At 57.9% G+C, this 12,594-nt stretch overlaps 1 protein-coding gene across 2 annotated transcripts in view; it reads right to left on the minus strand.

Moving 5' to 3' along the window:
* The window catches only part of IPO13 (importin 13), a 31,731-nt gene that overhangs the window by 15,178 nt on the left and 3,959 nt on the right, over window positions 1–12,594 (minus strand). For both annotated transcript variants that reach the window (XM_075759604.1, XM_075759601.1), the window contains exons 2-4: window positions 6,123–6,859; window positions 587–727; window positions 285–426 (exon numbers count right to left, since the gene is read on the minus strand). In XM_075759604.1, the coding sequence (XP_075615719.1) occupies window positions 285–426; window positions 587–727; window positions 6,123–6,859 (1,020 nt within the window). The remainder of the gene's footprint in view (window positions 1–284; window positions 427–586; window positions 728–6,122; window positions 6,860–12,594) is intronic.

The raw sequence follows: 12,594 nt of genomic DNA on the forward strand, positions 1-12,594 counted from the left end.
AAACCAAAAAATTGCACGAAGTTTTAATTAGTTATGTTAACAAGGCCCTTAAAGGCTGGCTCAGACTACCAAGGAAGACTGGGGGTGGAAAAAGCAAGCCATGGGGCCAGCATTTCTAAGGTATGTGCCCTGCAGCAGCTGCGAGTACAGGGTGAGGAGCAGGGGCACCAGAAATCCCTGGGGACCAAACGCAGCCAGACCAGACCCCAGTCCCTGTGCACCGGCAGCTCCAGCCCTGCCTGGAGCACGGAATCCAGGCAGGCTGCCCCATGATGGCCACTGACCTGCAGCGTGTACCAGAAGGTGAGCGTCAAGGAGCTGGTGGTTTCGTTGACAGGGTAGTGCCCAGGGATGCCGGTGCAGAACATGATCATGTTGACCAGAGCCAGGAAGCTCTGCCAGTGCTCCACCTGGTCCAGGAGGGCCCTGGGGAGCAGAGAGCAGGGTCAGGGTGACACCACCGCTGGCTTCTCTGCCCCAACACGTATCACCAGGTGCAGGACAGGCCCTGGACGAAGCAGCACGTGGGGAACAGTGGGCTGCTCCAAGCTCATTCCCTCTCCTGGGGACCGTCCCCAGCACTCACCGGGAGTGGTTCTCCCCCAAGGCCACAGCGATGCGGCAGATCCCATGCGACGTCTCCATGTCCCCGCTCTGTACCGCCTGGCGCAGCTGCTCTTGGAGCCCCAGCACAGGGGGGATGAGCTTCAGGAGGGTGTTCACATACCTGCAAGCACAGCCTGAATCAGTGCCGGCACCGGCTGCCGTGGCATCCATCCCTTCTGATGCTGTCCCCGGGCTCCTGCCCAGCTTTCCCTACTGGAAGGCTGCTTTGTGCAATGGGATACATCCAGGAGCCTTTACTACTTCCAGGGACTCTCCTCCCAGCCTGTGGCATTGGATAAAGGCTGAAGTCACAAGTAGTCCTGCAGCAGAGCCTCTGCAAGTGAAGAGAAGGGCTGAACCAGCAGCCATCAGCTCTGGGCAAACCCCCCAACTGCACCACACTGTGGGCATCTGGGCAGGGCTGCCAGCACCCCCCGACCAGCACTAAATTGTCACTGCCATGACCAGCTCCGAGCGACCTGTGCCCACGTGTTGCAGCGTCGGTGGGGATGGGGAGTGGGAGAAGGGTGGCGAGGGCAGACCTGTGGGCTCTTTTCGCCATGCTTGCAGCCCATGCTTCTCAGCTCTGCATGAGGGCAGCCAGAACTGGAGAGGGACTGTTTATCAGGGAGTGTAGTGATGGGACAAGGGGTAATGGGTTTAAACTAAAAGAGGGTGGATTTAGATTAGATGTTAGAAAGAAATTCTTTACTGTGAGAGTGGTGAGGCACTGGCACAGGTTGCCCAGAGAAGCTGTGGATGCCCCATCCCTGGAAGTGTTCAAGGCCAGGTTGGATGGGGCTTTGGGCAACGTGGGCTAGTGGAGGGTGTCCCTGTCCATGGCGGGGGGATTGGAACTGGATCATATTTAAGGTCCCTTCCAACCCAAACTATTCTATGATTCTAACTGCCAGTGGGAAACTGCATGACTCTCCAGTATGGGCACATCTAGATTGCACTCTCTGGCTGGGATGAAGCAGGCAGCCACCCCTGGGGAGTCCTACCTAGGGAGGATGCTGGCCTCATGGTACGTCCCCTCAGCCTCCCACCCTCCTGGGCTGCCGCAGCCCTGCACGGCACAGCTCTCCCACATCACATCACGCACATCAGCCTCCCCTCCGCACCGCTGCCTGTAAGTGATGGTAACCAAGGCAACGAGAAGGAGGCAGCCAAGGTGAAACGCAGCCCAGGGCCCCTGGAGAGAGGCTGTGCCGGAGGCTGATGAGCAGCCTGCCATTCTCCTGCCCGCCGAGGCACGTTATCCGGAGCTGCAGCTATTCCATACGCTCCCTGCCTGCCCCACCGCACGCAGATGCAGGACCAAGGATGCTCAGAGCGGGAGGCACATGTGATGCCCGCTCTCCTGTGCCCACCACAGGGAAGAGATGTGCGTGCTGACAGCAGGACAGCCACACGTCCACCCTGGAGCAGCAGGGCTGCCCAGCCCGCCCACAGCTCTCACTATGGCCGATGTAAGAGCAAACAAAGCCATCAGTGCCACCAGCGCAGGGAGAGAGCCACGCTGTGGTGGCTGCTTCTAGGTCTGGGTCAGTGGGAGAAGACAGAGAGAAGAGGGAGTCTCCACCTTGGCACCTCCTCTGTGTGCTGTTGGGGGTCATCCCCCCTTGCCCCTCTCCCCGAGAGGAAATCACAGGTATTTGTGTGTAAACTATTTTCAAGTCTCTGATGCCCCGTGAGTGATGCCCATGGCAGTGTGGGAGTGCTGTGATAATGGAGAATTTGGGAATTCGCCAGCTTTTCTCCCAGGGAACTGATGTGCAGCCAGGGTCAGCCCAAGGAGCTGGCACCGGGGCAGCTGTGGCACAGGGGACCTTCCACTGCTCCAGTGTAGGGCAAAGCCATCCTTCCTCCGCAGCACTGGGCTCACATTACCTTAAAGATATTTTCACGACTTCAGTTTATGAGAAGGATCCTGCTTCTGCTGGTTACCTTGAAATACTCAGAGGGCAGATTCCCAGAGCTGAGCTAGTCCTCTGGACTTCCTGTACAGCCAACAGAGAGAAGCACCTGGATTTGCTTCCACGTTGCAACTCATCCCACGCCAGCCGCTGCTTCCTGGCACCCCAGCACCAGGCAGGAGAGGACCAGACCATCCTGGCCCAGGTGAGCCCCTGGCCACCCAGCTGAGCAGCCTGTCTCCAGCAGCTAAAGACTGGGAATGCCCGTGAAAGGGTGTATGAACGTGGCAGCCATACGGTGACAGTTCCCCATGTATTTCCTCCAGCGATTTAAGTTAGCCTTCCTGAGCAGGATTTGCTATCTTGGTATTTAGCAGCTGAGCAAATTTTTCTTCTGTGTTTGTCCGGTCCCTTCTCAAAGCCCAGTGAACTGCAGCATCCACAGCTCCCTCCATGGGGCCAGCACCACCTCTGCTCTTTCCACAACCCGCCCCAAACCACACCACGGTGCAGGGGACAACCTGCAGAAGGGAGATACAGGCAGCTCACATGGGACAATCTCATCCTTCCTAATCTAAAACCTGAGCAACGTCCTGATGAAAAAACCCAACATATTAAAAACCTGTTTCTAATGAAGCTCTTGGAAAACTCTTCTAGCGCAACTCCTCTGCAGGGATTCAGCACCAGGTGCCAAGACCAGGAAGGGGTGGGCTGGACACTGAGCAATCGCACCCGGACACCTGCAATCCTGCCAGCTCCACCACTGCAGCGACACCCTGCTGCTTTCAGAGAGGCGGCTCAGTATCCAGCGCCAACACTCCGTAACTCCCACCACGGGCACACACCATGTGGAGGTCCCTCTGCCCTCCAACACCACCCACCAGGCTGCAGGAGCATGGCCAAGCGCTGCGTGCCAGCTCTCCCCCTGCAGCACGTGCTGCCGAGCTCTCTGACCTGCTTAGCCACGGGATAATCCTCAAACGAGACGGAAAATCCAGCCCAAGCCTCCTCTGCAAATGACATGCAATAATGTCTCTGTTCCAGGCCAAGCCTCCAAGGTTTCTTCTCAGGAAGGCCGTATACTAACAGAGGAGTGGCGCCCAGACTCCAGCAATGCCTGAGACATCCCCTCCTCTGGGTGCAAAGGGCTCCCACCCGCCTGGTAGGTAAGGAGATCAAACACTTTGCACCAACAAATCTCTGCTACATCATCTCTAGTAACACCTCAGAGGCAGGAAAGCCACCCACTGCTGCTCGCAGGCAGGGAAATGGAAGCCACTGGCACAAGCGACTTACCCAAGAGTGAGGCACCTCCTTGCCCATGAAGTCCCACCTGCCCTTCACCTGGACACGGGTGGCAGCCAGCTGCTCCTGGGGTAAGGAGCTGCAGTGTGAGGGATGCCTTGCAAGTCAGTGCTCCCCTGGGAAGATGACCCCCAGGCTACCTAACCCTCAGTGGCAGAAGCCAAGCTCGTGAACCATTGAACCTTCTGCTGATGTTAGAAGCACACCTGCGTGATCGCCTCCGCACCAATGTCAATGAAGCCAGCTGGGAGGGGGCAAGGAGGAAAGGGTCCATAACACCCAGGGGAACCCATGGGAAAGCTGGGAGCTCTGATGCTGACCCTCTCACAGAGCAATACCCTACAAAGCTCTGGAGAGGACCATGTCAGCAGCCCAACACCGAGGATGCTCTGAGCCTGTGGCCAAGGGCAGCAGGGAGCCCCGTGGAAACAAAGGCAAGAGATTGTGGAGGAAAAGAGCAGCTGAAAAGCAGCAGGGATCTCCCAGACTCTCGAGAAAAGAGACAGAAAGGTCAGGACACTCCCTGGGGGCTCGGGGAAGAGCTGGATCCGCTGCAGCTGAGTAACAAAGCCGGAGGGGCGGGACAGCCGGCACCAGGGGAAGCGGGAGGAGGGATGCAGGATGGAGGACAGAAGGAACAAAGGGGAAGAGAGAGCCCATGGGGGCTGGGAAGTGGTGGCTCTGAGCTACCCCACTCCTGAAGCTATTCCGGATCTCAGCACCGAGCACAGTCCTGCTCCTCCCTGGAGCAGCCGACGCCACACGCTGCCTGGCAGGGCGGCCCTGTGACAATGCCACCGCTGTCCCTGCGCCCCGGGAGAGGGGGCTGCGCCAGGCTCGCACACACTGGGCAGCCTTTCAGGCCGGCTGCCCACACGCCTATGGACAGCAGGGTGCTCCGCCATGGTAGAGGATGTCTCCAGGGAAAAGGATGGAGAGCAAGCACCGGTGAAGCTGTAAGGAAGCGGCAAGCGTGGCAGGACCGAACGGGGCCGGAAACTGCACGGCAGGGTCAGCACAGGAGCAGAGCGGAAACTCCACTGTCAGCCATGATTCTCACCAAAATTATCTTTGAAAGCTCAACAGAAAGCTCAGGTTTTTTAATGCAACTGAAGAACAGCACTGCATGGCCAGGCTCCTGCACACAGGTGGGGAATCACAGCCAAGGGACTTCTGAGACTCAAGGGAAACTGAAAGGAGGAAGGCAGAGAGTTCAACACTTCAGAACTGCAAGTCACCTTCTCTCACCTTCTCATTTTCTGTACCAATCCTGCTACAAGGGCTTGGATCGGCCCACAGCCTTTGCCTGGTACAAGGAAAAGCTACTTGTGGTCATCTTCTGAATGCCAGCAAATGAGGGAACCCCTCCCCACACCCAGCATCTCATTAAGATCCTGATGGGTCCCTTTGCACACGGGGACTTGCAGTCCCCAGATGCAACCCCTTTGTCATCGAGGAGCCGAGGTCCCTCTGAGCTGGTGGCCACGCTGGCTGCCCCTACTCTGAAGCCAAGGGGAGGACCAGGGCTCACTACGCAGCGGCAGCAGCATCTGCACCGCTGCAGAGGGTCGGAGCCTGCGCGATGCACAGCGATGCAGAGCAGCAACAGCTCAGCCCAGCCTTCAAGGAAACCCTCCTCTTCGGGGGAAGGTTGCTAAGCAGCCAGGAGGGGATGTGGCCACAGGAACCGGAGGAGATGTACTTTCCTTTCCGTGAGCACTGGACCGAGAGCTGACAGCAGCTTGGACAACAGACGAGCTCGGAGCCTCGCAGCACACCCTGGCAGGACCTGCCCCAGCCCCGGCTCCAGCTCAGCTGCTCCAGGGGCAGCCACAGCCACAAACAAAGGACGAGCTGTCGGAGCCAGGAGGAGGGAGAAGATGGACAGGTCTGGTTTTATTATCTCTGCATCAAATCAGCTTCTTGGGTCTCTGAACTCCCTCTGGCCAGAGCCGGGTAACTGCTCCCTGGTTGGGCACTGCGGTGTCTGGAACAAGGAGCCAGAAAGGATCATCCTCCTCTGCTTGAGAGCAGGACGGTGGAGATGGGCTGCGGCTGCTCGAGACTACATGGTGCCCACAAGTCAACCATGGTGCAATGACTTCCAGGATCAACCATGTGAAACCGGGAGCCTCTGGCTGCTTTTAACATCTCCCACTTCCAAACCCTGCCATCATCACCTCCAGGACCGATGCTAGCTAGTAAAAAGCCTGAGGTTTTTCCTCCCCACCCCGTTCCCTCACTGGTGCCCAGGAACACCAACCTGCAGTGCATGGGAGAGGCCGCCCTTACCTCTGGGCATCGGGCTGGGAAATGGCATTGACAACAGCCTCCACTGCTGTGTCGAAGAGCTCCGGGTCCTGCAGAGAGGTGAAAGCTGCCTGGATCAGGTTCTCGCAGTCCATCAGCGGGATCTCCAGCTGCACCCAGCTGGAGAAGCACTTCAACACCTTCTGCTTGATGAAACCCGGGGAGTCCTGCTGCTGCAGCAGCTGCTCCAGCAAAGGGAAGACAGACCCGCACTCCTGTGCCAGGACGCTGCGTACCTGGCCCTTGCGGTACTGTGGCAGGCGGCTGGTCTGAAACTCCTCGGGCAGCACCGTCAGCAGCTCCAGCAGCGCCAGGCACCGTGCCCGCCCGTCCACATTGGAGTCCTCCGCCTGGAACATGCGCACCATGTCTGCCACGGCGCAGGGCCAAGCCTCCGGCATCATGCTGAGGGCCAGGGAGGCCAGCGCCACGCACAGCCGGGTCAGCACGATCTTGGAGCCGCTGGCAAAGCGGGTGATGTGGGTGAAGAGCTGCGATTTGAGACTCTCGTACTGGTCAGCTGGGATGTCATTCCAGTAACGGGAAATTTTGATGTGGAGAGCGCTGGCACCGAAGTACTGGATCTCGGGGACCTTGTCCATGTTGAGAAGCAGCCAGCTGAAGTGCCACGCCTGGGGGGAGACCTGTGCCTGCATCAACCATTTCTGAGCCAAGTTCTTGTTCTCGATGTTTGGGTCGTAATACAGCTGATGGAGAGCCTGGAAGAGAGGGAAGTGTCCTAAAGCAGCCAAGGAGCACAGCTGCAGCCAGTCCCAGCAGGCTCACCAGGAAGACTCACCAGGACGGAGCCCACTGCCCGGGCTGCCCACCAGCCTCTGCCCTGCAAAGCCAGCCCCGCTCCCCGTGTCAGCCTGCATTAGCTGACCTCCTTCCTTGGACTCTCAGCAAAGCGAGAGCGATCTGGCAGCGGGTGAGGACCTGCAAAGCATTCTTCCCCTCCTCCTCTCAGGCAGCACTCTGGAAATTTCTTTTCCTTAGTCATCTCCCACCCTCACCTTCACTCATGCTGACCCCGCCTGCTTCCCTGCTGATGTGCTGTCACTGGGGTGGGCGCAGGACCCCTCTCAGCGCAAGGGCTGTAAGGGACACGGCACACTGGCACTCCTGCCTTCCACCTACACTTGCTCTCAGAAAGATGCTGTGGATGCAGCAGCTCCCAGAAAGCACGCGTGGCCCAAAGCTTGTGTCCGGGAGCCCAAGGAATGCAAGAGCCGCTGCAGATATTTCCATCTGTCAGGTTGTACAGAGCCCTGGAAACCCACAGTCACTAAGCTCAGGGATTAATTCCTCCATAGAGTCCCTCTGAAGTATTCCCAAATGCCCAGCTACAGCTGAGCCAGGAGAGCTGGGATCTAACCCTGCCTCTGCCACCACCTCCTGCGACAGTCTGGGACTGCTCACTCCATCTCTCCGTACGGAGAAGGGGATCATCACTTACCTGCTCTGAGAGCTCTGGGAGATCTAGTTACTGCTTTGCAGAGCCCAGATCCACATGAACAGCCTCACACAGGCTGCAAGGCTTTATTTGCAGAAGAATATCACATAGCTCTTAAGACCAACATTAATTAGTTACTTATCCTGAGTGCGTGCAACTGGTAGCCAGCGATGCCCTCACACACGGAGGGGGTGAGTAACTACCCTTTGCCTGAACTCCATCTTCCAGCAGCGAGGTTTTCTGCCTGGCACAGCGCGTTTCATTTCAAATCACTGACTGCACACGCCAGGAGCGAGGAAAAGCAACGGCATTTGTCAGGCTATCAGGCACCCGTCACACCCCACCATCAAATCCGAGGATGGTTCCAGCAGGTGCAGAGGATTTTTTGTGTCCCCATCCTGGCTCCAGGTCTCAAATATCCTCCTCCTCCCCCCTATAAAGCTCTATGAAATTCTTGTGTGGTTCTTCTACCCAGGAGAGGATTTAAACCCTATTTTTAAGCATGCAGAGCTGGCAGCCTGGGGCACAGGAACAAGCTTCCCAAGCAAGCGCTTGTGCCTCCCCGCTGCTTCCCAGCACAAGACCAAAGAGCAGGACAAAATGGCAGGAACCTTACAGAGATGGCATTGCCTGGGCCATCATTTGAAACGGAAACATCTCTGTTTGAGACTCTGTGGTGGGGGGAAATGAGGATAACCTCTTTGTGAGAGAGAAAGAGGTTATGAAGCACATCATAGGAGACAGAGCCAGCCGACGCAGGCTGCAGAGGGACAGGCGTCTGTCCCACTAAAAGATGCATCCTGACACAGAAAAGGTTAACCCTAGATAAGCGGGACACGGGGAGAGAGAAATCTGTCCCGACAGAGTGGCCAGGGGGAGCCCAGGAGGTATCAGCAACTACCTGAAACCTGCTCTGTTCTCAGTTATCTCCAACTCTTGCCTGAACCATCACTCAGGCATTAAGCCCTGTCATCCCCTTCCATCAAAGCAGCAATTCACTTCACTGTCGAGCAGTAGCTGCAGATGTGCTAAAAGCTCAACCGCTCCTGGGGGTAAGAACCTGGCTCCTACCCCTGCTCTGTCGCTGAAGACTGAGTCATCCTGCAGCAGAGCTGGAGCTCCCAACTATCTCCTCCGTTACTGGCTCAGTCTCTTATTTGCTCTCATCAGAGCTTGCTGCTTATTTTCTTTCCAAAAGAAATCTCACTTGAGATTCCCAGTGTCGGTGACAGCCCACTCTTCTCCTTCCCTGCTCACTGGGCACCCCAACAAGGTGCAAAGGCCGGCAGCAGTCCCCTCCGCCCGCTCCCCAGCCTGGGACCCCTCCCCACCTCCTCCCAGCCTCTCCATTTACACTCCCACGCATTCCCTAATTGCTGCTTCTATTTTGATTAGTCTTCCTGCTAACACTTAGAAAATTGGGGGGGGAGGGGAGGAAATCCCTATGCATCATATATTGTGAGGCACAAGCTGTACACGTGCCCCAGGAGCCCCAACCTCTAATCCAGCGGGAGGTTTGTAAAGCACAGACCACACCAGATGTGGAGGACGGACCTGGCCTCCAGCGCTGGACTTCCAACCCGCAAGCTCCCCAACCTCACCTCCGCTGGCTTCAGGGCTGCTTCCTCACGGCCTCACGGTGGGGAGCCGTGCAGGGGTAGCACAGCGCCGCACACACCCCGGGCACACCGAAGCGAGCCCACGCAGCGATGTGCACACGGGGTGAGCCTTACACAGCGCCACGGGTGATGGGGAATGTGGCAGGGCAGCAGAGCGGGGGCTGGCGTATGCAGCCTGCGCACCGGGAAGAAGCTGCGGGCTCATCCTCCGGCACTGCTGGCTGAGGCCTGATCCTGCCAACGCCTCCAAGCAAGCAGACCCCGGTGCTTTCATGGGATCACCCGACTGAAGGGAGAGGAGCGAGCAACCAGGCAGAGCGCAGCATGAGGCTGAGGCGTGAGCATCCTGCACGCAGCCCCTGCACAAACATCCTGCCTGCAGCCCCGGCAGCAGAGACTCTGGCACTGTCTAAGCCAAAAAAATGACTGCTGCATTGTAACGATGGCAAAGAGGGAGCGTTGTCATAGATGCTCCCCTTGACGCTCATGCTGGGGAGATGTCGCTACCACCGCATTAGAGGAACAGTGAGCAATCAGGTCACGATACCTTTCCAGCCGCGCAGATGGCTTTCCCACCACCACCACCCCAGCACCTCACCTTGCACCCCTCATGATCCGTCCACCGTGCAGCGGTGCCCACTGTCACCCGTGAGCTCTCCAGAGAGGCACCCATCGCCCAGCAACACCACCCCAGAGCCCCACTCCTCCCGCAGGGAGCCTCCATTGCTCAGCACCTTGGGGAGAAAGGGTGAGCGGCAAGATGACAAAGTCTACCAACTACACTAAGTTATTCAGAGGATGGAAACAAAGCTAATGCTGAAGAGTCATGCTGCAAACTGTTGGCAGTCAGAAGAATACTCTGGTAAAATGCAGCTGCTGGCTTTCTCACCCCCCTTTCCCAAGCACCCTCCCTGGGGGGACTGGCCATGGCAGCTCCTGGCCGGAGCACGGCTGTTCCTGCCTGCATGCAGGATGCCAGGTAGAGAGGCAAGGCAGCACGTGCCCCAGCGCTGCTGACAGCGCACTCCATCTGGTGCTCTACACAACAGGGGAGAGCTTTCCAGAGGACCTCCAAGGATGGGCATCAACACTGGAACCATCCTAGCCCAGCTCAAAGCAGCAATGAAACCCCTGGGAGAAGACTAGGCTCTTTCCCTAGCCTACCACACACATCGGCTGAGCACCATCCTCTGCTGAGAGCGTGGGACAGGGGGCTGCAAGGCACCGTGCCCTGCAGAAGGGCACCTGAACGCCCAGCGTGCTCCTCCCCAGCAAGGAAAGGCACTATCCTCATCCCAGAGGCAGGCACCAGCTGCTGGTGGACTTTGACACGACCACACCAGCCAGCACTCTCAGGCCCATCAGGAAGCACTGGAGATGATGAAGGAAACTCATTAGCACCAGGAGGGAGAAGCAGAAGGCATGAAATTGGGCAGTGACATCTAACAGGGAGGCTTTGTGCATTCTGATTTGAACGAGTGGCTGCCACCAGACCTGCCCCCTCCGCAATCAGACCTGTAACACGAGAGCTGGTAAACAGCCCGGCTGTCAGCTATGCCCTTTGGCCAGGGAAGGAGCTTGCTCCAACATCAGTTCTGCTTGGCTGAAAATAATTCAAACTTGTTATGATGGCTCTTTCCTGCCCCAAAAAGCTGTGGCCAAAGTCTCAGGCTTTAGATACTGGAGTGCTATCAGCTGCTCAAGAGAACCTGAAGATGCCCTGGGGCAGGGGAGCTTGCCCCAAAGGCCCAGGTCAGAGGTCCCACGCTGGTCACTTTGGACAGCAGGAGGGGGACCAGTCCAAGGAGAGTTATTGCCAAGCAAAGGCACCTTACCTCGCAGTCTGGCATCACAAGGGGAAAGGAGCTGCTACCAGCCCAGCATCTCCCAGCCCTCACCCCTCAGAGATTCTGCAGAGACCCCAAAGCCAAGAGCCTGTCTCCCCGACTGCACTGTGTAAATCCATTAACATAGGGTTCCCAGCAGAGAGGTGGTGTGTCCGTGCCATTTGTGGGGTGATAAGAGGAGCCCCAGACGTGCAGGAGCATGCTGCCTGCTGTTCCCGGGGGGGTCCACGGGGAGATGGGTCACCTCCGGGGGCCAGTCTCCTTGAGCTAATGGAGGTAACAGTGGGCACAGCTCTGAGGTCTCCAACCCAGCAGGGAAAACAGCAAGATGCAAAACATATTCCTGTTCTGCTCCTTGCCCCGTGCCCACAGACGCAGCATGCCGGGGGGCAGCAGTGGCCACGGCCCCTCGGCAGCCACCAGCCTTCTTCCAGCAGGACCCCCGGGACGTCTGCCGCCGCAGTCTCTTGCTGTCCTTTCTAGCTGAACGCACTCACACCGCCAGCGCTCCAGGCCTGTGACAGCACAGCCATTACCACGGCTCTGCCAAGCGAAGGGAACGTCATCCCTGCCTCCCCCCGCCCTGCGCAGCAGCCGTTCTCCCCCTGTCCTCCCCCTGCCGCGGCGGGGCAGGCTGAGCAGCCAGCAGCCCCGGGAAGCCGGCAGCCTGCCGAAGCGCCGAGGATAGCAAATGGATGCAAGATAAAGCCGTGTGCGTGCTGCCAGGCGTGCTGCTCCCGCTCGAGGCACCCACACTTTACCAGCAGTCCCAAGGAACGGGGTTTTTTCCCCCACTCCTATTAAGAGGTGCTGCCACTTCACACCCCTCTTGAGCCCAGCTTGCCCACACCGAGCCCTCAGTAGTCCAGGAGGGGCTGCAGCCCAGACGTGGCTCTGCAGCCTCAGCATCCCTCCTGCTGCTTTGCTGCCTGCAGCCCCTTGCAGAGAACGGCGTGGTCCCCAGCAGGGACGGGGGCTATAGGAGACACGTGCTCTCGGAGGTGGTGGCTGGGGGCCTGCACAAGCAAAGGGTGAGCAGGACCAGAGAGAAACCCTGGGAGCACAGAGGCCAGGATGAGTTGCAAGGGTGACCCAAACACCTCTGCCCACCATCTTGTGTTTGTACCCATCACTTTGGTGAACAAGTTTGCAAACGTTTTGAGAGGAATCCCCACCGGTGTCTAGGTGCCGATCCCACCCATGCCTGCTCCATGAGATGTCAGAGCTGAGATGAGGCTCCAGCGATGGCCCCTGTAAGGCAAAGCCAAGCCCTGGCAAACACAAGGTGCTGCCCTCTTATCCCATCACCACCACGCCACGGGAAGGAGCACGGTGTTCAGCCAAGGTTGGCTCTGCATGGAATCTGCTTTTGCAGTGAAGATCTGCTTAAATGCCAAACAAGGTGACTCCTTGCTTCCCTTAGCTTTGCAAGAATCTCCCCTCCCAAGGCCCCTAACTTACCATCCCCAGCACAGCTGCCACAACTTGTGTACATGAGCTGCCTCTAAGGAAGAGGTGGCCAAGCCGCTGAC

Source organism: Balearica regulorum, chromosome 8 (genome assembly GCF_011004875.1).
Source record: "Balearica regulorum gibbericeps isolate bBalReg1 chromosome 8, bBalReg1.pri, whole genome shotgun sequence".
NCBI lineage: Eukaryota > Metazoa > Chordata > Aves > Gruiformes > Gruidae > Balearica > Balearica regulorum.